Source organism: Toxorhynchites rutilus, chromosome 3, assembly GCF_029784135.1.
Source record: "Toxorhynchites rutilus septentrionalis strain SRP chromosome 3, ASM2978413v1, whole genome shotgun sequence".
Taxonomy (NCBI): Eukaryota; Metazoa; Arthropoda; class Insecta; order Diptera; family Culicidae; genus Toxorhynchites; species Toxorhynchites rutilus.
The window spans coordinates 62201488-62228645 of NC_073746.1; the positions used below are offsets into that span (position 1 = coordinate 62201488).

The window sequence follows — 27158 nt, forward strand, 5'->3', positions numbered from 1 at the left end:
TTCCTATTTCACTACTGTTTATTTATTTATGGCCTTCAAACATTTCGAACGATTCAATTTGTACCCTAATTTACATCAACGGTTTTCCGGTTCTTCTTACATAACTAACGAGAATACACAAAACAAATCTAAAAATACATTTCAACAGCCAAGAAACCGCCGTTCAATACTGTCACAACGCTCAAACGCACACTCACGGCTCAGGTACCCCCGGTGGCGTCAATTAGGACCGCCCGAATTTGTTCTTGTAGATACCGTCCGGGTCGTACTTTTCCAGCAGTTTCTTCCATTCGGCCGGTTTCTTTGTCTCCAGGTGGTTGATGACCTTGCGTGAGTTGGTCCTCTGCTTCTCGCTGCACTTTTCGCAGTTTGTCTTCAGGGCATCCGGGAGGGTTTCTGGAAACGAAGGTGAAACATGAGATAAATTGATAGCTATTTTTGATTTCTAAATGGAATGTCTGTTGTAATGCTCGCAAAACAAACTTGATTCGAAGTGACAGACAATTGAAGACCGATAAGCGTTATTCCAAATCTGGCATTGCTACCTCTGATTCTTCATCGTCAAATTCAAGAAAAAACCGGTACTGCTCTAACTAATTCCAGTCATGACGGCGAAAAAAATCCAACGACTGCAAACAATTCTCCGAACCGGTAAATACTTTGAAAATATTTTCCTTAGAAAATCGCTCCTGCAGAAGGAAACTTTCGCCATAAATCACCATCCGCTCGTTAACAACAACAACGGGATAGGGTCGGGGAGGGACAGGGAAAATCAACAGAGGAAGTGGTACGACATCTCAATTTCATCAGCACACAGTTAAATTGTGTCGATTTCATGGCCGGCCAGTGGAACAAGGTTGACGCATTTTATTTTGTTTGCAAGTCAAAGCCAAATCCCGTTCCATGATGCCCCAGCAGGCGGCATGGAGAACAAAAAAATGGGTTTTAAATGTTAGGGTCGACATCGGTAGAAGGTGGCGGCGGGAAATCACTTTCGGATTGTTACCCAACGAGCACGAAGAATTCGATAAGGGAAAAGGATAATTTCGGATGCCTTTTATTCAAGCCAGGGTGATGGGATTTCATAGTCGTTTTGATGGGTTTCCTCGGTTTTGCAAAGGAGTAAGTTTTCACTTTAAAGTATAGATTTTGATCCAATGCTTGTTGGAAAATTGAATTATCTTGAATCAAATTGTTGCTAGATTTTTTTTATATCAGAGAATACTCTAAAGTTTGTTTAATCTCTCTTGAAAATGTAAACCAGATCTCCCCTTAAAGAAGATGCCTACCACGAGTTTATCAGCATCGCTAGCAATTCTTTGGGGAGGTGTATTCATCCCTCTTGCTGAAAACACAGCTACCATTACCAGCAGCAAAACGTATCCTCCATCCACCGCGATTATCCTCTTCGAAAGCAAGAGACGAAGCGAAAAATTTACATCATAAAACGACAAAATTACTCAACTTAGCTCGCACACACGTGCTTTTGAGGCTCTCATCCCCGAGCAGTTGAAGTGGTAAAACGCTCGTTTAATGTAATTTAAATCAACAACGCGAAGAGGATCCGTAGGGTGGAGTGAACCCCACATCTTCATCGCTCTCTTCACCGCACAGCGGTAGGTAACGCTTGATTCCGCTGATCTGTTTATCTGCCTCCGGCGATAAAACAGCAACTTCCGACTTCGTTTCGTATCTTTTGCGCACGTTTTACAAATTCACATAAAAACTGACAACTTCTTTCCACCCCATCCTGCACAGGCCACCGAGCCCACCATGATTGATGAAAATATTAAGTACTTACTTTTCAATTCTCGTCCCTCCTGGGTGCAGGGTCCTTTGTCCAGTAAACACTTGAGATAATTGCCTAGGATACGGTCGTTGCTGAGAACCTGGTCAACGTTGACGTTGTCAAACTTGTCAGTGTATTTTTGCTGCTGAGCGGCGGCAATCGCCACCGACAGAGCGAAAATGGCCAGAGATAGGGATTTCATCGTTGCTACTGTTTTTGTTGTCCCGAAGAAGAACTGACTGACTGTTGGTTTTATGTTGCCTCAACAAGCGGGGTGGGTGGACAATCTGAAAAAAAAGATGTGACGAAAACAAGCTTTAACATGGAAGTCTTGGGATAGTGACCTACATAAACCGGTATGTGCCATCGTTGTTTTTGTCACAGCGTTAGTCACTCAGAACACACATTCTGTCAAATATATGCTGGGAATTCCTTATTTTAAATATTCCCGCTAAACATTTTTCAGTTTTTTTAAGTTGGTACCACTGTCAATGATCTCAATGACAATATTTAGTGCAATCTGTCATTTAGTCTGTTTACAGCGTCATTAAGTATAAATTAACTAAGAGGCTTAGAATGAAAGGGGTATAAGTGATTTGATCGATTTCTCTTCATCAACTTTCTCTTGCAAAAATGTTCCAATTTAAGTTTGTGGTAGATGTGGTTCTGATCTATGTTCCACATTGTCATATACAGCTGGGAATCAGTTTGCAGCTAAGTTGTGACCAAAAGAAAGAGTCGATGTAGAGAACTCGATGATGTCACTTACATCTCTTTCATTTTGAGCCTCTCAACTATTTTGACGTAGGATTACGTCTTTCGGGAATATATTGGGGTAAAAATTGAAAATCGAAAATCGAGCACATCTTAAAAATTGTCCAATTTCAAACGCGTATTGCTCAGTCACTTCATGATGGATTGATGAAATTTTTGCGTCAATCGATTTCGGCACTCCATAACAATTTTTTATATTGAATAAAATAATATATGTCATGAAAATAACTATCGAACAAGTGAAAAATCTCAACCCCTATCCTAACGGAAGAACATGAAAGTAGGGGTAGCTTTTGTTGTCACCGAAATGTGTTCCCTAACAGAGACATCTAAACCAAGGTGTACGGGAGAAATCGGCATTGCACATATATAGAAGTTGTGGGCAATTTTATGTTACAAGTGAGGTGAGTGACACGATTAATTCTAGCAAATAAAATGTGAATTTGAAACTTTAATGTTGGTTGCTTCGTGAAATTTCATATCAATGACCGATCATGTATTGTGAAAAATTTAGCACAAGTGTAAGTGTAAAATTGTATATGGTGCCATTTGTGTTAAAAATGACTTGATATATGAAACGATTTACTTCAATTTTCCTAAATAGAAACCAAGGGGTGTTCCCGCTCGAGAACTTGTCGTTCGGTTTAAGCTGTTTAAGCTGTAAAGTTGTGTTCATTTTCACCCAAGGAAAGTTCATACAGCGAGAAAAGTTGGAAAAGTAAAGAAATATTCGAAAAAATGATTTCCCATTTGCTTTACATATAGTATTAGGTGTTGTTAGTCCAATTTAAATTCGCATTGGGTTGAATAAACACTCAGAAAGTAAAAATTATAAAAGAAAATTACCTTTCCCATTTCAAATATGTTTTCGCTATATTGATGTAACATGTTTTTACTGATGAAAAAAAGTTGATAATTGTTTTCGACATTGATAATTATCTTATATTATATTGATTTTGAATTTTTGGGTTTTTTTCATTATTTCATCCATATATAACACAAGGAAGCATCTCGTCTAGAGTCACAGAGGGCGGTTTTCATCATATATCATTCCACTTCGGCATCTTTTATCTGATACGCACCATCTAACGACTTATTATCATCCTTCTATCTATCATCATCATCATCAAACACTGGTGGAGTGAAAAAACAATATCCAACAACTAAACAAAACGGCCCTTTTCAGAACCACCAAATCATTATCAAAGAGTTTAATTCTTCAAACATATCCAAAATAAACAGATAAACAGCCTAACGGAATCCTACGTCCATGCGGTCGTGTCTCAGACACAACCCTCCTGTGACTTTTTTTGCTCGACTACTTTTTATATGGATATTTCTATTGGTCAAAAATATTTTGGGAAATGTTGTGTTGCTAACAAAATGTATTGTGTCCATAAAATCCATAAAATGTTGCAGAATACATTTGGTGACTCAACTATGTCGAAAACACGGGTGTATAAATATTCAAAGACGGCCGAGAAGAGATGATCGGCCCTCTTTGAACGTCAAGGACGACCGTCTATCTCTTCAACTGATGATAACATGAACAAAATAAAAGGACTGGTGCTCGGAAATCGTCATTTAAATTTGGAAATATCTCTCACGAGACAGTTCGTCATATTTTGGTTGAAGTTTTAGGTATGAGAAAAATCGCAGCACGACTAGTGCCAAAATAGCTCAATTTTCTTGAAAATTGCGATGTAATTTTTCAAGAAAATTGAGCTATTTTGGCACTTCAAGTGGCTGAACATGCTTGAACGATCAAATGCTGATGAACGTTCAGCCAACGCATAATTACTGGCGACGAGACATGGTTGTGTCTTTTTTTTCTATTTCCGAAACTTAAATTATAGCTCCGTGGGAACAGCGTGGACAACATTAAAGACATAAAGACGAATTCATCCAGTTCCCTAGAGTCCCCTAGAGTCTCTAGGAGCCGATGTTGAACTTTTTGATAGGAAAGAACTGACTGACTGGGCCTGACAGTTACAAAATAATATTATTATAATATTTAACCAGCACCAGCTTTTATAATATTTAACCAGCACCAGCTTTTACAATATTTAACCAGCACCAGCTTTTATAATATTTAACCAGCAAAAAATGGATTTTGTTCTCGCAATTATTGATAGTAGTCGTTTTTTGTTGTTTTCATGGCTTTGGACTTCTTCTTCTTCTTATATAGCACTAGCGTTCCTAGAGGAACTTCGTCGTCTCAACATAGTATTACTTGCGTCATTTTCATTAGTACTTAGTTGAGATTTCTATGCCAAATAACACGCCTTGAATGCATTCTGAGTGGAAAGCTCTAGAATACGCGTGACCACAGTGAAAGACGGAGGAAATTTTTTGACGAAAAATTCCCCCGACCAGAACAAGAATCGAACCCGATCCCCCGGCATGTTAGGTTTGACGCTCACCAGTCGGCCACGGGAGCTTTGGACTAGAGGGCGCTATATTTTTTATATTTTTTCTTGAAAGCTGAGGATTTTTTACATAACATATCTCGATATCAGAGATGCTATTTCTTTCGTTCTTAACCCTTTCGCTACGAGCGTCGTCTTTAGACGACATGAGGGTGATACTGCACATCGATCACACCAGCGCGATGTGCATACTTTTCGGCGCAATGCTCCGTTCAGCGGTAGCACTCCGACGGAGCACACTGCCGTAGAGAAAGGGTTAAGATATGATTTTCCAAAGTTTACCGATGGTTCGAAAAAACAATCTTTTCCCCTTTTTTTCATTACAAAAATTCATAACTTCTGAACTACTGGACCGATTCAGATGATCGACATATCAAACTGAAGCTTATGAGTTATTCTTCTTTGAAAAATATTACTTTTGGGAAAAAATTGATTTTCGTTTTTGTAATTATTGATTGAGTCAGTTTTTCATAGTTTTCTCGGTTAAAGATAAAGGGCGCTATATATATATTTTTTTTTTCTGGAAAGCTGAAGATTTTTTACAAAACACACCACGATATCAGAGATGCCATTTTTTTCGTTTGTGAGATATGATTTTTCAAATTCATAACAAATAGAAAAAGTCCTTTTTGGGAAAAAGTTGAAAAAAAAGAATTTTCGGTCCAACTTAAAATGGAAGTGGTCACAATAACCAAAAAGTAAAAAAAAATACGGGTCTAATAGTATTGCGAATTGTATGTACTAAAATCTGAGAACCACTATATCGGTTAGACATGGAATGGCTGATATCTGATATTCAGATATACAGTGTAGAAGTCTGGTAGCGATATCCATATTATTATCTACCAGTTTACCTTGCCCGAAAGCTGTTTTCAATTGTTCTAATTTCAAAAATTTCGATGCATTCTAAAATAATATCCGAAGTGATAAACAAGTGGATTGCATAATATAATTCCGTTATTCTACGTTGAAAATGCGGTCGTGTCCTAGATACAACCCCTTACAATTTTTTTGTCGTTTTTAAAGGCTAGAGGCAAATGAGCGAAATACTCGGCAATTCAAGCAAACAATAACAAATCACAATATCAATCCAACTGGCGAGCAGACAACATTATTTCCTAATACCGGTTTCACATACAGAGGTTTTACTCGATATCAAGGAGGAATGGAATATATCGCAAACAGCAGTATAGTTTTTTGCAGTGAAAGCAAAGGTAGACAAATTTAAAAAAATGCAATAATAGCGCTAGTGGAACAAAATATAATTGCGTATGACTGAATGTATATCAACCTTGAAAAAAATAATACCAATAGCGTTCACGACGCATACTCACATGCAATGAAAATACAACTTGTGTATTGTTCTCGCGAGGGCAAAAAAGAATCATCAATCATCCAATTTCGACGTGGGACTACGTCTTACCGGAATATATGGGGGGTAAAATGAAAACCTAAACACAGAACATGCAGGAAAAAAATGAAAGATTTGGAATGCTCATAACTCGAACATTACTTACTGGATCGGAAAGATATTTGCATCAATTGATAGGGAACATTTCTACGCATCTATCGCAATTAATTAAAAGTTATTCTTCATTAGATAAACAATTGAATAACTGTAAAATGTTAAGCGTACTCTAAACGCCCTAACTGCCTCGTAAATCAGCATTGCAAACACATGAAAGTAAGGGGACTTTTGTTCTCACCGAAATGTGTTCCCTAACACAGACTTCAAAACCAAGCAGCGTTGGAGAAATCGGCATTGCAAATAGTGATGTCTAAATTTTTCATTTATTCGATTATCGATTAATCGTTGGGGCATTTTTCAATATTCGATTCATTCAAATAATTGTCTTTCAATATTCGATTAATCGAGCGAATATTTATTTCTTGAAATAATCACGTATCACGATGTCATTCTGGTAGCGTGGTCAATCGGGTTGTCGATGTTAGGTGGTTAGACAAAAAAATGTTGGATAAAAAATTTATATAGTCTAATTCTTAACCTAAAAACGCATTAACCTTGAGAAAGATCCCTTCTTTCATTAATCGCGATAACAGTGACAATTATTCGATGTATTCATATTTTGATTTTGAATTATTCGATACAAAATTACTCGATTATAATTTAAAGTATTCGATTATTCGAATTAATCGAACGATTAACCGACGTCTCTAATTGCAAACACATGAAAGTGGGGGAGCTTTTGTTCTCACCGAAATGCGTTCCCTAACAGAAATTTCAAAACCAAGGTGCCTGGAGGAAATCGGCATTGCAAATACATGAGGGTCGGGGGTTCCGACTGAAATGTGTTTGCCAAACACAGACTTCAAAACCAAGGTGTCTGGGGAAATCGACTTTGCAAATAAATGCAAACTGCGAGTACTTTTTTACTCACTTGCCTTTGTGCAGACTAGAATATGTTTCCCTAAAACGGTCTTCTAAACAGGAAAATCGTGCGTACACTAGAGGCGAATGAACTTTCAAGTGTCAAGCAAATTCGCGTCTCGAGAAGTTCTTAACTTGAGAGATGCAAACTTCAGAGGGAAATGTAAAATAAAATAATCGTTTGATAAATCTTCCCTTCACATATTTTGTCCTAGGCATCATAGCAAACGTAATAGGACTGTCATTAAACTTACTTGTAACGAAAAGCGTAATCTATCACAATGCAACGACCTTACATGGCATTTGTTCAATCTTTTTACTCACAAAGCAAATATATTGAATTCAATTGAATTCGGAAATTGTTGCATTCAATCAAGAATTTAATTGATACAAACGAAAAATTGCTAAGTTAAGGTAGTCCCACGTCAACCATGCGGTTATATCATAGATATAACCCACTCATTTTCTTTTTTTTAAAGAGTTATTTCAAACATTTCGATGCATTCCAACGTAACATTCCAAGTGATAAGAAGCGAATTGATTTTTATAACTTTTGCCGGCTAATATTGTGTGAATAAAGGAGTATGTTCGGTCTTATTGGTGACTTTTTCTGATCATTCTTTTTTCGAGGATACGTTAATTTTTTCCGGGTTAAAAGTGGCGTCAAAGTGCAACGCAGTGAAAGCTGTGTTCTTCGGTGGAAAACTGAAGGTGAAAATGTTGTTCCGTAGTAGTTGCACTCGCCGCCATCACCACATTCGATTTGGTTTGGATTTTCTGTTACCGTTTTGCGAAAGGTTGAGCACAACATAATTTGTGGATTACTTCTTTGGGAAATGCGTTTGTAGAAGCTGTGGAAATGTAACTATGCTAAGAGAAACTGAAAAACTTCTTGGATATTCAATAAGTTCAGTGTTTCAGTGTGTCGCCCTAGACAGCAATCAATCAACAGCATATCCCAATGCTGATAGTTAATTTGAAAATTTGCTCAAATTGGCTTTTTGTAACGTTGCGAATCGTTCGTGCTCCTTAGTGCAATCATAATTGTCAGGTGTTCCAATGTCTCAATATTTCAACGCTTTCCGTTCATGAATTCCTCAGTTTCTTTCCAAAAAATCAATAGATCAAAGCAGGTTGTGTTAAAGACACAACTTCATTATTAACGTAGGACCACGAAATTATTGACGGCCAAACCAACCATTATATAACGTTGCGAATGAACTTTTTAGTACAAATGTTTGGTAGCACTGACGAGGACCAAAAATTTGTACTAAAAAGTTCATTCGCAACGTTATATAATGGTTGGTTTGGCCGTCAATAATTTCATGGTCCTACGTTAATAATGAAGTTGTGTCTTTAACACAACCTGCTTTGATCTATTGATTTTTTGGAAAGAAACTGAGGAATTCATGAACGGAAAGCGTTGAAGTATTGAGACATTGGAACACGTGGAGTAGGTGACAGATCTGAATTTTTGTCCGACATCATAGGTCACCTGAATGACTTGAACTTTAGCCTGCAAAGTAAAGATAATTTTGTTTATAACAAGCTTAATAAGGTGAAGAAAAAACATAGTTTGTTGGAGAAATAAATTAGAAAATCTAATTTTATCCATTTTCGAACAATGAACAATGAACAAATATTTCGAAGGCACATTGGGAATTCGCTGCAGAGTTTTGCAACCTCTTCCATGAAACCTATTCTAGACATGCTAATCATAACAAGGCCAAGTGAAACGTTAAAAGCTAAAATATTGAAAATGTTAAATTGAAATAATTTTTCTTTGTTTTTTTTTTTGTTAATATGTCACACATTTTCAGCATTTGGCTAGTACCTATACACTCTGTCCAACTTCTATATGATCACCCTGATTATATTTCGTTGCAACACAAACAGTTAGAATTTCAACAAGATACATTCATACATTGTTAAATGCTTAGAATAAAGTATATTCAACGTCAAATTCGTTCAAAATAGTTGTTTGTTTATTTATTGTGCTTAAATATGATAATTTAAAAGGGTTTTGTCATTCTTTCAAACTGTCCTTAATTTCCTGCAAAATTTTCCTGTCTTTAGTAGGATCTCCGAATCGAATTATTAATTGTTTAGAAAATTTATTCCATGTTAAATATTTTCTTTTGTAGGTGAAATACCATCGACGCGCTTCGCCTGAGAACAAAATGTATGCCTGATCCAGGAAACAGTCATCTGGAATTCTTTCGGCAGTCATCAGTTCATTCACTTGGAAGACGAAGTCGGAAACTCCATTCCCTGAGGATCACCACTGAACTGGATACCCCATTTATCCAAACGGAAATGGCGAAATTTATGATCTCGTCGATAAGATTTTTCGTCCTTGTCCGGCAGACTATCTAACGAGGACGTAGAAGAGGAGCTCGTTGAAAGCAAACTGCTTAAAGAGTCCAATGAAGAGCTCTCTGAGTCCGAAGACGAACTCTCGGGTAATTTCTTCTTTTTATGTTTCTTTTCCTGCTTGTTTCGTTTCTTATCCTCTTTTTCAGATTTCACATTCCTCTTATTTTCATCGCTTCCTGCTGCACCTGATTTTTCCGCTACCTTACTATTCTCTGTATGGCCTCTTATCTCTTTCCTGTCTACCTTTTCCTGATCATGTTTTTTTGATTTTACCTTCTGGTCCTTGCTGTGATCTTCAGAAGTTTCATCAGCTGTTTTAATGGGAGAAATTTTCCTAACTTTCATGCTTTCTTTTATTCCTTTTGCAAAGCTACTCTCAAATTGTAAGCTTTGATCCAACAACGTGATATTTTCTTCTGCCTTTACTTTACTTTCCGTCGATTCCGATTCCCCGTGTTCTTCTCTATCACTCAAGTTCATCAACCTTCTCGCTTGCGTTTTATACGTCTCTATTAATTTCGAAATTCGTATTAGCGTCTCAAATTTCTGATCTTCTTGTGCCAAATCTATAGTTTCCGTTCTATTAATTCTTTCTCGCCAATGACGCAATTGCGAAATCCATTTCACCTGAACATTTTCTTTCAAACCTGCTTCGATTTTCTTCAATTTCCTATTTACCAAAGGTAATTCCTCTCCCATATTACTTTCTATATTCCATGTATTACTTCCCTTTTCCTCACTCTGAAAAATATTTCTCAATCGTTCTCTTTTCTGCTGTACTGATTCCTTGATATTCTGTTTTCTAATTCCCAACTCATATTCTAATTCATTGTCGCTTAAATCATCTGGATTTATCATCCAAATTTCACCTTCAGCCATAATGCTAAATTAATTCCCTTTCTTTTCTTTTCAGGAAGTCAACCCAAGCAGAATGTAATCGAAAAATGATTAAAATAACAATAAAAAGAAAAATGTCCCACTACCAAAAATTCAAAAACAAAATAAACCTTCACCTCAATTTCCCGAATTCAATCTATTAATTTATCTACCTAATCGAATCAGACTTAAATTTTCTAAGTTCAAATTATTACTTACAACTAAAATTTCCTATATTTCAAATATTAAAACTACTTAATAAGAAATTACCCTAAACGTAGTTCACAGGGTCGTGAATTAACAGTTGGGCGCCAATGAAAGGGGGGATCCTGCTCGGGTCTTCAAAATCTCCGACTTTCGCGCCAGAGGACCACGGCCCTCTGTCGGGATTCAAAGTTATGGTTGCCCGGACTAGCGTTTTCGCTTGGCCACGCGACAGTATCCACCTTCAATTGACCTTTCAACCAACTTACCAACCAACTTACAACCGATCCGAAATTTTCGATTTCGGAAACAACCAAATCGACCAAATCAGTTAGATTACCTCACTAAAAATTAAGTAAAATTAAAAAAAAAAAAAAAACTAATCCAGAAACTTTCCTTCTTTCAATCGTCTATTTTTTCCAAATTAAACCTAACTCCTAACGATGACGTCGCTCTTAGCCCTGCTCTATGTGTATATCCTATCTCTATAATGGTTTTCCCTACTTGGGAGGGATTTGTGTGCGCACACTTTTGTTTCAGGGTACTCACGAATCGAACGATGACGTTGCAGCACCGGTGATGGAACGATGGAGCAGCCTGATGTTTGCTGATGCGCTCGCACACCGTTCCGCTCACCGACGTGAGTTTTCGGGAATCTCGCTGGCGTTGGCAGTCTTTTCCCTTGACTGAGGCAAAACCACGGTGGAGTGTTGCCGCTTGTAGCGTACGGCAGCCGTGGGACCGAGCTTCCTCACCGATGACCAACGCACTCCAGAATGGCCTATAGTAGTACACAACTACGAGGCGATAGGCCACTCCGGGGGATTCTACCGACGCACCGATTCACAATGATGAATTGAATATACTCCGGACGCGGAGCCACAAGGCTCCGTTCACTTGGTGCGCAAAAACTGCTGCAACCGTATTTCTTGTAGAATTGTTCTACAATAATCTTCTATTGTTTTTTTTTGATTCCACACAAACTCACGATTTTTTTAATATTAAAAAAAACTCCGAAAATTTCAAAACAACTATTGAAATTTAACACTCCAAGAATCAACTGATTCGCTCGGCGGCTCAGAAGGAAAAGCTCGAGTCGGTTTTGTTTCGTGAATTCGAAACCTATCGAATATTCTAGAATACTTTTTTCTGTCCTTTTTCCTTACTGCTTCCGGTTTCACGAATATTGTTCGTGACTTAATTCCCGCCGCGTCATTTTTTGAATATGGAGTCTACATCGATTTATCACTTAAGTCTGATTCCAATAGGTTGTCTACTACTAGGCGTCAAATCTACTTAAACTCTATTTGAAACGACTATGCTCGTTTCAAATTTCAGCTGTCCAGTTTCTACAAGACCATTTCAAAATTCATAAGTATTCTCAATGAAAAATTCAAAACGATCGGCTGATTTACATGTCAATAATTGACAACCTTGCAATTTCGGCTGATAACCTGGAAAATTCGTGTTGGAATACTATTTACCAAATTCTGCTGGACGAATTTCTCCATATTTTTTCCATATTTCCGAAATTGCGACCTTGAGCTCTTCCATCATGTTGCACCGTTTTCCCCCAGGTGTAAATTCTGCGTACAAGGATCCCCCTAAGATTTTCAACAGGATTCAAATCTGGGTAGCGAGACGACCAGTTCAAAAAATTAGTTTTTTGGTACATAATCCATTGCTCAGTTTCCTTGCTGATATGAATAGTAGCATGGTTTTGCTGGAATGTGAATTTTTGTGTGACGACATCCACGCAAAAACGGTGGGAGAGAGGATTCCAGAACATGTATGTAATCCTTGAATGATGTCAAAGGTATATTGAGCTTTCCGTTTGCATAGAATCCCGCCCAAACCATGCACGAGCCTCCACCAAAACTCCAGGTTGAAAAATACTGTTCCTTCTTCCGTAAATCACGCAAGTACCCGTTGAAACTATCAGGACCATCCAAATTGAACTTTTTTCGTCAGTGAAGATAACCTATACATTGAAGAACTTTTCGTTATCTTACTATAAATAAAATCGCTAAAAAATAAAGCGCGGTCGTCGTGAACAGTCGTAAACGGTCGTAAATGTTCGTATTCTTGACGTAAACACAAACATAGTGAGAGAGTGAGCAGTGAGCAGCTGCGATGCGTTTTATGTGTGAGAGAGTGTGTGCGTCTGCGTGTGTTCGTTTGCGTGTATGTGTTTGTGTGTGCGTGTGTGTGTGTGTTTGCATGTACGTGTACGTGTGCGTTTGCGGGAGTGTGTTTTGGTTAGTTGATTGGTTGATGTAATCAAAAACAGTGTGAGAGAGTAGCAGTCAGCAGCTGCGATGCGTTTTTGACGTGGGACTACGTCTAACCGGAATATATGGAGGGTAAAATGAAAACCTAAACACAGAATTTGCAGGAAAAAATGAAAGATTTCGAATGCTTATAGCTCGAACATGGAATATAGAAAAATGTATTCTTTTGGAAACATTCTTTGTCACAACATACCATGTCCCACTGTCGGTTCATGTGAACTTTGGCAAAAATCAGACGTCTTCCGATGTGATGTGGTGTAAGATGAGGAGCTTGAACCTTTTAAACCCTCTTTATGTGAGGAGTTTTTACCAAAACTTGACGAATTGTCACCTGAGTAACATTTAAATTGAAATATTGCTTTATTTGTTCTAGCTGTTTACCGCTTATCCCGGTCAGAGAGCTTCGATTTACGTGGAGTTCTCACTTTTTTACCCTATCCTTGAGGATTCGTCAAATAGTTGAGCACTTATGTCACCAATACCAATACACTAGAATATAAGTTGAAGCATTGTTTGGTTACAATGGCGCAAAGCAGCAAGATCATAACCTGGTCTTATAGAAGTTGGACAGAGTGCATGACAACACTTGAAAAGTTATCTGGTTCGATGCCAAAACGATTCATTTAAATGGTTCGGAATGGATAGGGTGTACTAATCATTAGCTGTGGATTGGATTGAAAATTTTCAACACAAAATTATGTTCTCAGTGGATTCCCTGGGTTCATTTTATAAAATGAGCATACTTTCACATTATTGAGTATTTGGCCGAATGGCTACCGCTGTATAAACACAAATATATTTAAATCAGGCCGTTTCCTGATCAGTCCACTGAAGGAGCCATTCCTTAACGGAATTCCGTTTGTTTTATTCCGAAACGCTCCTCCGCTACAAGAATTCCTCTGTAGTGATTCAAGGACACAGATAATTTATTAGATATTCCATGAATTCAAAGGGAAAGCAGCGATCCATCTTACTCTCAAGATTTCAGAACATTCTCTGATCACGAAACGCGTTTTCCAAATGAAACAACATGAGGTATGATTGAAAATCGCCCCACTCTCATGATGAAATGATATTATAATGAATATTATTGGACGCTTCAGAATGGCTGCATCTACTCAAGACTGTATCGCAACGCAACATTGATGTACGCACCACGCACTACCGCGAAAACTGTTGCTCATAATCGTCTCCATATACGGAAACACATCAACACCAAGTGGCAATCGAGCAACGTTTGCAACTAAAACAAATGTGCGTAACAAACAAGTCGGCGAATTGATTTTCGCAACCTGACGTTGATAACCCTCGCTCTTCTCAAGGCTTTTTATTTTTTATTTTTCAAATGCAATGCAACTGTCGTTTAGAGAAGGTGTGTGTATGTGGTATTGCTACTGTGTACCGCCTTCACTGTGACCTGGGACCGCCGCAGCAAACCAGCTGACCAGCACTTAGTGCACGGCTATCGCAATTCTTCATCAAATTGCCATTGACTGTTTGATCGCTATCGCTCTGAACACAGGTGAGAAACAAGTAGGTATACTTACGCGCTGTAATGGAACGCGCTTTGGCGTCTAATCATATGGGGCTATGAAATAGTTATGACGCGTGTGAAGGCGGGAAACCCCGACCTGGGCGATCTTGAACGAGTAAATTTGCGTGTTGATGAGGTGAGCAATAACAAACACTTGCGAGGCAACTGAGGTGGGACGGTGGCAAACAACATTTAAGTGGGTTCCACTGCACCACGTGACTTCTGGGTTCACAAATAATGCTAATGAATGAAGGAAAATTTTTATATTTCAAATTGCGTATTACCACCCTGTATCAGTTTGTAAATTCCTCCGGCGTCGAATAACCAATTTGGCTTGCTCCAGTTCCAATTAGTAAAATCCACTTGTTTGTTTTCCAGCTCCTTCCGATATTGCGTAGTTATCGATGGCTTTTCTCCAATTTCCTGTCCCATCTTCCAACAATGTTGAAACGATGACAGGCGTGGGGGCGGAATTACGTGTCTCCCCGGGGATACACGAGATTGTGTGTTTTTCTATTCTATTGATTCTCATCCCAATGTTTACGGATCCACCAAGGATGGTCGTTCCCCTTCAATATATGCTGTTCCTACCGGCGAGAAGACAAACAACCCTGCAGGCAGCGAACATCCATTGGGGTAAAGGAAAGGTCATTCGGGAATCTATTTTCGATGATCAACTTTTATCAGCTCGTGATTTGATTTCCAGCCATCCAAAATGAGCCACCGTCGTTCGATTAACGCACACACCGACAGAGGGAGCCGACTTGCCGTGTATACCTTCATATACTCGACGACGAAAACACGTACCGCCATAGTTGTCGGTTCCCTCAGTGAGTACCATCGGGGGCTGATTGGAACGCATCCGGAATACTGATGAGCGTTGTTTCCTTCCTGACGATGCGAACCAGCGAACGGCAGCAGAAGTAAAACAGCCGAGGACTTCATTCGTCAAAATCGAAATGTGATTCCGATGGAACACGTATTAGCTTTTTTGCCGATGCTGTTGCAATGAAATGTTCTTGTCGGAAAGTATTCTATTCGATTTTTTTGCTCTTATTCTGTGCTAACTAGCGGCCCAATTTCATGTTTCAATAAGTTTACCACAAAGTCATTGGAATAGCATTGCTGTTGCACTCGAACAGACTCTCGTAACTTTTTTTCTTTTCATTTATTCAATTTTTTTTTTCAGTCCAAATGTTTCTACGTCTAAAACTTCTACTCTTTCTCTGTGATCAATTGTTGCTCCTCCAATTTTACTTTAACTTTCAACTCTCTACTCTTCATTTTCTACTATCTACTCCATACTTTGTTCCCTTTTCTCTCTACTCTCTGCTCTTCACTTTAAATTCTCTACTCTCCACTCTCTGCTTTTTACACTCTACTCTCTACTCTCTCTACTCTCTACTCTCTACTCTCTCTACTCTCTACTCTCTACTCTCTACTCTCTACTCTCCACTCTCTCTATTCTCTCTACTCTCTCTACTCTCTACTCTGTACTCTCTCAACTCTCTACTCTTTCTACTCTCTACTCTCTCTGCTCTCTCTACTCTCCCTGCTCTGTCTACTCTCTCTCTACTCTCTACTCTCTCTACTCTCTCCTCTCGCTACTCTCTACTCTCTCTACTCTCTCTGCTCTGTCTACTCTCTACTATCAACTACCTGCTTCCTACCCTCTACTCTCTCTACTCTCTACTCTCTTTGCTCTCTGCTCTCTCTATTCTCTGCTCTGTACACTCTACTCTCTACTCTCTACTCTTTCTACTCTCTACTCTTACTACTCTCTACTCTTTCTACTCTCTACTCTTTCTACTCTGTACTCTGTACTCTCTCAACTCTCTACTATACTCAAACACATACACGCAAGTGGAGAAACACCAATAATTTTTATTTAATTAGTTAAAAATGTTTTAAAATGTTCTTAATGTTATTATTCTAGTTCAAATTGTTGTTCGTTCAATTTTAAATTTATGTTAATTGTTATGTATATTTTATGTCATTTGTTTAACCATGCGGCAATGTCTACTGCCGTCGCTACAGAGGTGAACCAGCCCAGAGGGCTGAAAGCCTCTCAAATAAAGAATTAAAAAAAAACACATACACGCACGCAGACGCGCACGGTCTCACACACATAACACATGCAAACGCGCACACTCTCTCACACAAAAAAAAACAACGCAGCTGCACACTCTCTCAATCTGTTTGTGTTTACGTCGAGAATACGACCATTTACGACCGTTTACGACCGTTCACGACGACCGCGCTTTATTTTTTAGCAATTTTATTTATAGTAAGATAAATCCCTATTTTTCCTCGATTTGCGGCCCCGGTAGATTGATGATAACTAATTCATTGTTTGGGGACCTGGACATGAAACCGTTTTTCGCAGATGAAATTGAAACAGTTTCATTGCGTGAAATCAAAATGAATTGAGTCTATGTTCCTTAATGTTTTTGACCCATTCCATGAATTTATGCACCAGAGAACCAAATTTCAAATCTATTTTTAGGAGAAAATTGAAAACTCTATTTGAATAAGCATAGTTATATCATAAATTCTTAGAAACGAAATTGATTTTTATGCGCCATCCTTCGAGAGGCATGTTTAAAAAACTACATAGTCATATTTAAAATATTTTAGGATTTAACTATTTTTATGTTTCTTGAGATATCCCTGCACTTCCATAACTAAACTTCAATGTCCATATACCATTGGATCGATAATCAAATACTTGTTTGAAGAGCCGTTGGTAGATCTAGCTTTCATTTTGTAATTTGTGGGGAACAAGGATTTGAAAAACAGGTCTTTTGAAGAGCTGTCTCGCCACAAAAATAGAGAATTTTTTTAGTTTATCAGATGAACCTAAGTTTAAACATTTCTATACTTGGGTTTCTCTGAGCAAACAATAAGGGTCAACTACCCGCATTTGATTAAGATCGGTCCACAAATAGAGGAGTATCAACTGCCAACTGAAGTTGTTGTCTCGTCACGTAAAGTAGACGATCCGTTTCAGCGTGACGTGACAACATTTTGACTCACTACAAACACTTTTTTTACGTTATCATGTATAAATCACACAAAATTAAACAGTGTTATAGTAAAATTGAGATACTTTCCAATCATAAGTTGGACAATATTTTATAGTTAGATTGGCTTGTTGTCAGTCAAATAGTTTTGTTTTGTCAGTCAAATACTTTAGTGCATTTACAGTTGAAAATTTTCTCCAACCGAAGATTCTTGCAGGAAATTTTCTCAATTTCACGTTTACTATTTGGAAATCGTGTGATTTATACATGAAAATGAGAAAAAACCTCTTTTTAGTGAATCAAAACGTTGTCACGTCACGCTGGAATGAATTGAAGATCATAGAAAATCGACAAAAATACAAGCATTCCAGGTTGAGTTGTTGTCGCAGATTTTATTGACAGCTAAATATTTACCATCTTGTTTGATACAACCTTATATACATACAAACAGATTACATCAATCTGTGTGCGAAAATGAAAAGTACGGGAATGATATTTTCCCCCAACAACTTGTAACTGAGCGTTATCTTTTGTATCCATAGACAAAAGGACATATACTTATAGACATTATTAAGAGATAAGCCATGCTTCGTTTAGTTTTTGGCGGCTGGTTGATGATTTCGTATTCTATAATAGAAGTTATTTTTGGTTTAGATAATTCCGCATACTTTTGACGTACGACTAGGTCTTTGATTTCTATATAGGGGGGTCACTCTACGAAAAATGTAACGTTTATTAAGAGTTTTCAAATGCATATTACGCAGAATGGTTCTTACGATATATGTTATAATATATACCATTAGACGGTAAATTTATCCAGCATTTTTTTCGCTTGAGTTATCAACAGTGAAAACAATAAAACAAGTGAGCAATTTAACAAATAAGACAGGTATGTTTTGCGAGCGAATGCGAAGGTAAATCATTTATTATGCATTCTTTCTTCCAACTTCGTTCCCATGAATGTTGTATGTAACACAAAACTGCGTGCAATAATTCGTTCTATCTAATAAAATAGCAAGATGTTAAAGTAATCAGATGCATGATTTCATACATCACTCAAACTTCATTCAAGATTTCATCAAAGCAACGAGGAAAGTGTCACCCATACAGTGATCTTTCGTTAATCAGGAGGAGACAGCGATTATCATGCGAAAACTTATTGAGATTGGCATAATATCGCATCATAAAAATGAAACGAAATGAAATATCAATATTCTTCAATTCATAATTCTCAATGACTCAAACCAACATTATTTCACCGAAGAAGCTACTGATCCCGATGCCTAACAATAAGAATAAGACAATGGAAGGAAATCACAATAACATAGTTATACATTAAAAATAAAGCAACTTCATTATTTCATGTGTATTTTACCTAAAAAACATCACGAAATCGTGAGTATTTTCAATTTTGTTTTGTTTTTTCGATTCTTCCCCATAAATTTCATATTCAATGTAATCAATGAAGATATTTTTTTTGTTTACCGATTCACATATACCGCATCTACCATTCCATCCTGTTATGTGTCCCACTGCTATGCATTAATCATTTTCAGTTAGACAGTTGAATTTCCTGCCAGAAGCTTATAGCCTTTCTCTGTTCGTTACAAACCGTTTGAAGGTTATGAGTACATACAACAAACGGCCCTTTTCAGGGCTACTATTTAGAGTTTCAAAAGAGTTAAGCTAACAGATTAATGAACAATAAAAAAATACATTTAAAATAACCAAGTGTTCTGAATAATCATAGTCGTACGTCAAACTTCCGTACGTGCCCCTAGGCTCAGACCCTTCTACTTTTTAACGGTATTCCTCAACACAGCTGCCATAAACTGACAGCTTTGGATTTGTTACATAGTTCCCAACAAATGGTGTTTCATTGCGCGCAGCTGGAAAACCCATTTCCGTGAATATGCAAACCAACTCTGGATACCAAGAAGATGATCTCAAAACTCAGCGAGGAGACGTGTGAAACACATCACTGCACCTCATAATAATCCGAGACCGACAGCGATGCTATCTCTTCTCCAGAGTCTTGAAGCATGTTAGTTTCCCTAGCAAATTAAAAGTTCAATCAGCTACTGTTGATAAGCCTTTGAACGGATACCAATTTTTTTCCTGATTTGGGAAAGGTTCAAATCCTGATTAACAACGCTCTCAGGCTCGTTATTTATTTATTTGAATCAAACAATCAACATGTAAAAGTTCTTTGTTGGATGTTGAAGCTCACAAGCTGCAATAGCTCAATGCCGTAAACGTTAGTAAGAAGTCGAAGTCGAAACAGATTTTGGCAACTTTTCGGCGATTGCACAATGAATTTATCCCGCTAAATCTGCAGTGCTGATCATTACTGGAAAGGATGTTGTTAATCAAATCCTATCATTGGCCCTAATTGAGGTTAGGTTTCAAGTCCTTTCTAACTTCAAAGATACAGTAGTCGATCGATAGCTGGACCTACTCTAACTGAACTTTTTTTTAGCTGGGTGAACATTAAGCGATGGGCGAAATATAAATAATCGTTGTCTTATTCAATGTGAAAAAATTCTGTGATTCTGTTCAAAAACAATTACAGAAAAATAATTTCCCAAATTATATTACATATCTGGTGTAGCACTCAATGTAAAACTTCCAAAACCGTTTAGGAGTGAGCCCTATGTTTATTCGAAGATTAGAAGGATTAGAAGACCCGAAGGCGGTTTTAAAATGCTAAAATTTGAGTGAAATTTTTTTATGCTTCCTTAGCACGCGAAACTCCCATGTGATATTTTCATGGTTTGCCATGGTTCAAATTACGCTTGGGAATGTTACAAAGTTACTTGTTGTAGAAGCTGTGTGAATATTCGGGAAGAAAACAAAAAAAGATCGATTCAATACAGTAGAAGTACCTGATGCGTCCCAACCTTGAATTATATTTTACAGTTGTTACCGAGAGTGTACCTAAGGCCTTAACCCTTAGAACCTCGACACGCAATGGTCTCAGAGGGTTGAGAAAAGTTTTCTGATTCATTCACTCATAAGAAATAATTTCCACGGCAATTGAGGCTAGATGGCCACTCACAATGATGTGGTGTTTTTGTTTGCTGTTAGAAATTGATCATTGATCAATCATTTCTTTAAGAAATTGTGTGAATATGATGGGAAAAAATATTTGTACTCAAGAATAAATTCATAAATTTTTATAATGTCTCACCGTCAATCATTTCTTAGTCCTACGTTAACAATGCTATCGTCTCTTGGAGGCCACCCTGCTATTTTTTGAGTGGTTTTATTTAGATTGACCAGTTTGTAAGTTTGTATGTTAGATAGAAACCCACAGTAGGTTCACAATTTACAATCACTGAATGACACAACTTTCTAACTCCTTCCTGTTGACCGATTGATTTGAAAATACAAGATAGCGGCCGCTACAACATGGCGGACTACATATTTTCTCAAAACCCCCTCAATAATAGGTAACAAACGTATGAGGCTGACTAGTAAAGCACAGTAGATCATGAAAAAAACAAATCCAAAATGGCCTCATTCACAAAATGGCCAATTACTTTTTTCCATGCGACTCCCGCATATGGGTATCAAATGAAAAATCCCCTTCCACTTTTTTTTCTGAATTGTCAGCAAAGAAGCTCAAATCCGACACAATATAGGTCAAATCCAAAGAGACATTCTCAGCTGAGACGAATCTGAAGAAACCAATTTGATTGAGTTTCTGAAAAAACGACTTCTTCGACAAAAATTAACTGTTGGAGACGAATGAATCGAAAGACTTAAAGAATCCGTAAACAAACAAAGAAGAAAACACATACTTCAGAAATGATTCAACAGTCATCTAGCTAGTAACCAAACGGCAACCAGCAGCATGACTCGAAAATTGCCTTGTTGGTTGCGTGTCCGCTACTAAGCGATCGATCATGAGCTCATAACTCAGAGCCCTCAATTGACCATCTTTGTGTGTTATTCTAGCTACTACGTCCACTTAACAATTATCATGTGACGATAATCCCAGTCCCTCACCACTCACATTACGGTCTGCTGCATCGGTAGTTGGTACTATCAATAACACAACAATGGAAGCCTGATATCAACAGTCCCGCTGTGTATGGTCCAATTGAGAACATTCTCACAATAGGAATATTATAACGCCGAAAAAGGCGACATGTGTATCGATTAAATAGGAATACTCTTACGCCTAAATGGCTACTGTGTAATATACAACAAATTATCGTGAAAATATGATATGGTAAAATAAAATAGTTAAATAAACAGATGGGATTAAAAATGCCGATGAAGAATTTAGTTTTAGTTTTCCGAATTAGCAAACCAACCAGAAGCATACTTAATAGCAAACTTTTATTCTATTCAACAAACGCATTATTCATTGCACAGAATGATTGCACTTGGCTACGCAACCGATCGGTAAACCAGTAACTTCTTAAAATCAACTGTCGTGTGAAGTTGACTGATCGCTGTCTAGAGTGACACTAACAGAACACGCATGCCTACCTGCTTCTTTGTTTTTGAAAGGCTCTAAAAATTGCAGTTCATTCGCCTCTATAGCAGAACATGTCGCAGCCAGGTGCTAAGTTATAACTCCGTTTGATGCAGCGTGACATGTTGCATCATTATCGCTACATTACTTGCAGCCGTTCAAATGTTAGTTTCGAAGAATGTAATATATTGTAATAGGTGCGTAGAAATATTTCCTTTCGATTGATGCAAATATGTCTGCGATCTATCGAGAAATGGAGGTGCTTAAATCGCAATATTTCCTTTCTACTCTCTTATTGCCACTAGAACGATTGTTTACGTTTTTGTATTGAAGAGGCTTCAAAATTTACAGTTCAATCGCCTCTGAGAGAACGAACGCGGCATTTAATTCGTGTATCTCGTGTATGTCCGAGTCTTTCGGAGGACAACGGAAATGGAAATGATTGAGGAAATACCATCTTCTATGTGAATGTGACGCAACGACATGAAAGTTGGTGCGCTGTTTTCACGGAGCAAAATTGCACCGTTGTTTGTAAATATCTTGCATTCCTTTCATTCTGCTGTGTGTGTATATGTGTGTTATATCAGCATGAGGAATGAATATTGTCCGCTTGTTGGCTGGGTTGAGACAGTGATTTCAAATCGCGGATAGCATATCTATACCAAATAAGTTGAAAACGGACAGAAACTGTCGGCACAAATGTATGAGAAATTAGCTTCCAAAAGAACACCAGTCTCTTTGAAATCGACACCTCAAAATTCATTAGAAAAGAAAAAAAATTGTTGCCTAAGTTTATATTTTTTCCTAGAAATTTCACAGATCGAAAATCAGTAGAACGGTTCAAATAAATGCTTTTTTTTCATATACCCATTCTGCATAGTCGAAATAAAACACAGAAATAACAATATATCTCAAAAAAGAAAAAAAAAAAGATTTTCATGATTTGTTCATATATTATGTTAAAAAAAAAGTATAAGCTTTCAAAAATATATGAATAGTCGAGTCTCTTCGGACTACCTCAAAACTCACATGAAACAAAAACAAATTGAAGGTTTCGCCTAAAAGTAAATATTTGAAGTGTAGTACAGTATTCTCTTAGAAAGTTCGAAAAAAAATCGAAAAGGGGTTAAAAAGTTACCATAAAAAAATATTTTTCGAAAAATGTCGAATTTTCAGATCACCCTAACTCATTGCTTTTCACGCCAAGGGTGAAATACAAAAAATGATCTAAATATTCTCAAAAAAGGAGGGATATGCAAAGTTTGAGCCAAAATTTTTGTGAAGTTTTTTTTTTCTTGAAATTGCTATTTACTAAATAAAAATAATAACAAAATAGGCCTATCATTCAATCATGATATTAATGCTTCTTTGAAAATTGGTAAGATGCTTATTGACTATGCCTCAAGAATGAGGTGAAGCATATTGTATTATTTTGGTTTCTGGTTGTCAATATTGTAAGTAGCAACTAATGAACATATATTAACAGATGTCAATAGATGTACATCTCTAGTGAATGACAATATTTATGGCCAGAATAAACCGCGATGGTGGTCACCGTTTTGAAGTGATTCGTTAACCATCTACTTATTCTAATTATTGCACAAAAAATCCTGTAGCGTCTAACGAAAGTTTCGATCTAGTAGAGTAAGTTGATATACGTCACACCGTTCGTAATAATAACGTGATAAATATCTTTAATTATTTTCAAGTTTTATCCACGTATCAAGTTTGAGGGATACAACAGCCGCAAGTTCTGCCTTCTATTAGGATGGTAATGTATTATGAAAACGAATTGCAATCTAAAACATATAATTGCACACTAATGGCTCATGATAATTCAATCAAGACGATTCACTCCAACATTAATAATACAATTGCAAAAATTTAATCATTCATGGGTTTAACACGTAAAAGATATGCATTGTACATACAGATTTCAGAATTCACTTCTTGGATTGGATTGCGATACGCGCGCACATGAATCAACCCTGGATCGCCTATTAGACAATCTTCCAATGCGTCTCACCTTCATTTATTTTCGACTGCATCAAATTCCGCCCCCGTGAGGAATTGCAGGAGACCCAAACACAATCACGTTCGCGCCATTTTAGACTTATTTATGGTAATCCTTTTGCGGCGTCTCCCGTCGTAATGTTACTTTCGCCAAAAGCCATCGTGTTGAGCGAGATAAAGTTTTCCCATTCCGAAAGGATTTACGTTTGTCGCAATTTCTCAGCTGACTGGGGGGAGATTTACGGCCTCAGTCTGACGTTTCCGTTGAGAGTGTTTTTGAATTGATTAAGGAGAAAATTCAGAGTACGAAACGTGAGATGGTAATACTGAAAGAATTCTACCGGGGAAAAAAGCTCAACAAATTTCAGCTTACTGGGTGCTAAACTCAAATAAAAATGAAACATTCGAAGTTCGGTCTCGTCGAGTTTCTGCTGCGGGCGCTGACACATTAATTTCCACCCGGATCAGCACTTCACAAATTACTCCCCATAGCTCAGTAGCCCTGGTTATCACAAACATCACAAACCATCTCCATATGCTCGTCTATTTCCATTGACCCGGAAAAGGGTGCTCAAATTGATGACCCACATTAAGTACAACACCATCTATATGGGAACGAGTAAACCAACGCATCTGTTATGTTACGCTTGATGGGAACACAATTTCGTCAAGACAATCGCTTATTCCCAACCATCATCCTCCATCGCTACTATTTTATCACCCAAATCACCGGGGCGTTATCGTTCTTATTATTCCCAAATCCTGGCGCTGCGATGTGCTCGCAAAAAAGAAGCACCCGATTTTGGGGGAATGTTTCACACATTACTGAAAGGTGTGAAGGTCGGAGAACATCGTACCAGTGGAAATACCGGTCCCAAAACCATTATAGTTGCGGTTTTGTGTAACTCAGGCACATTGTATTATTATTGAATTTTCGGGTCGTCATAATAATAACCGTTGCCCAAAACTGTTTCGTACGCCACTGGCACACATTGACCGACGACGGATCATAACTTACATAAGACTACATTTTCCATGCCCACGCTAAAAGCCAATAAATTCAATGCTACCGGTTGTCGCTGCCCTTACTTATGCTGGTCGGTTGAAATGTTGAAATCCATTAAACTGCATTATATCATCGAGAGCTTTTTCATTCATGCCATTAACATGTTAGACTACTACACGCCACAAAACCACTTCTTGGCTTCGCGGTTTGAAGCAGTCGGACTCTGACTACCCGCAAAAAGCATAGGATGTAAAATGCAGCATAGAAACAACAGGCAGAGATTATAATTTACACTACCCACAAGGGTTTCACTTCATGAATCTGTATGTGTTACTTATTTTTGTTATAGGTTCCAAACAAAAGATAACTTCTGGGTTTTACAATTTCAATCTGCTTCCAAGTTTCACAATTCTAGTTCACTTCAATCCGGTTCTGTTTCTTGTTTTCCTCTCAGCCGCAAAGACACACTCTCACCTTAGATTTTCCGCCAGAACTTGCCAAAACAAACGATCGCCCTGGTCAAACAACGAGCGCACTTTCCGTATTTACTAGCAAAACTTTGAACGACCACTACCCGAGTGACTCGGGGGACGTATTCGTTTTATAGCTTCCACCACCGCCGCGGGTTTATGCGATTTTTCTCCTGATGCACCAACACAACACCGGTGAGTGATTACTGTTGTTGGTTTTGGTCAGTAGCGCAATGGTTCCAATTGGTACGATTGAAACTAAGAGTAAAACTGGCCCGTGCTTGGGATCTAGCTTTGGCTGTGGTGAACTGTGGTAATTCATTTCTATTCACTTTTCTCCTACAGTAACCGGCTTATTGATCATTTACAACGGCGTATGTAACATACCCAACTCGGGGAACTGACTACTCCTCCGAACGTTTGTAAGTGTTATTTGTGGAGTATAGTATCGGACGTACACGAACATAGAGCGGATCATTACATTTTCAAAGTCAGCCTAATTTAATATTCAGACGATCGCTGGAATATAAGTAATTTTGAAATCTCAATTATCAATTGCATGGTGCATATTGGTGTGCATTGTATATCTCGTCTAATTTTGGTTCTCGATACTCCAACAGCAGATTCGTAATAATTTAATGTATTGATTAGAATTTATTACTATTTGATTTTGATTTTTATCACAATCCGAATTTCAAAATTTATGAGAATGTTGGAGTTGCTATCGATACTGTGTTTTTATTTTTTCGAAAGAATTTGATCGCTAAAAAAACTAATTCTAATTCCAGGACGATTTTTACATACATATACACTGTAGTCATCGCCGTCTGAATTGGCCACTTTAAGCACAATTCTCAATCGATTTTGGGTCTATCTATTAAAATGCATTGGTAAAATCAGTACACAATGGTCCAGGAGATGCATTTAAGTGGAAATTAACATTTGGAGCTTTAGACAAAAACTGTCTTTGACAAAGTTGTTACTTATGATAGAGCGCTCATTTTCATGTTATCAAAAATAGGGTGACCAAAATTGTCGATGAAATAAAAAATATAACTTTTATATCTTTATATATAGAGGTAAACATAGTTCGACAATATTGTATTCCCAGTTATTTGAGACATCTTTGTAGAACATAGTTTTTTTATCTCTTGAAATAACCAATATAGCGCCTTTTTTTAAGTTGCGTTAGGGTCACTATGAAAAAAAACGGGTTTTATATTCTAACTTTTATATTTCAAATTCTACAGTTTGTTCCTCGGAAGATTTTTAGAAGTTCACTCAAAGTTATTGATATTTCTTCCCAAAAACTCTCTCTTCAATTGCTTGTCTGGGGCAAACATAAACAAAGTTTTTTGGCGGCCTTTGAAAGAACATAGTTCACTCTACATGATGTGTGATTTAGAAAACTATGTTATTTTTCGTGTTTGAGTAAATTAAAATTGAAATCATGAGGTTTTGGATAAAAAACCATCAATAACTTTGAGTAGGATTAAGA

At 37.5% G+C, this 27158-nt stretch overlaps 2 protein-coding genes across 2 annotated transcripts; both read right to left on the minus strand.

The window, feature by feature from the left end:
• Positions 1 to 25894, minus strand: LOC129775576 (ejaculatory bulb-specific protein 3-like). The gene is made up of 3 exons (XM_055780457.1): positions 25665 to 25894; positions 1802 to 2076; positions 1 to 396 (listed from the first exon to the last, which is right to left on the minus strand). Exons 2-3 carry the CDS (start codon positions 1989 to 1991, stop codon positions 224 to 226), a joined length of 363 nt encoding a protein of 120 aa, XP_055636432.1. The 5' UTR covers positions 1992 to 2076; positions 25665 to 25894; the 3' UTR covers positions 1 to 223.
• LOC129773181 (uncharacterized protein DDB_G0284459-like) lies at positions 9620 to 10636 on the minus strand. The gene has a single exon (XM_055776757.1). The coding sequence runs from the start codon at positions 10634 to 10636 to the stop codon at positions 9620 to 9622; it is 1017 nt and encodes a 338-aa protein (XP_055632732.1).
• Positions 25895 to 27158: the final 1264 nt, after the last annotated feature.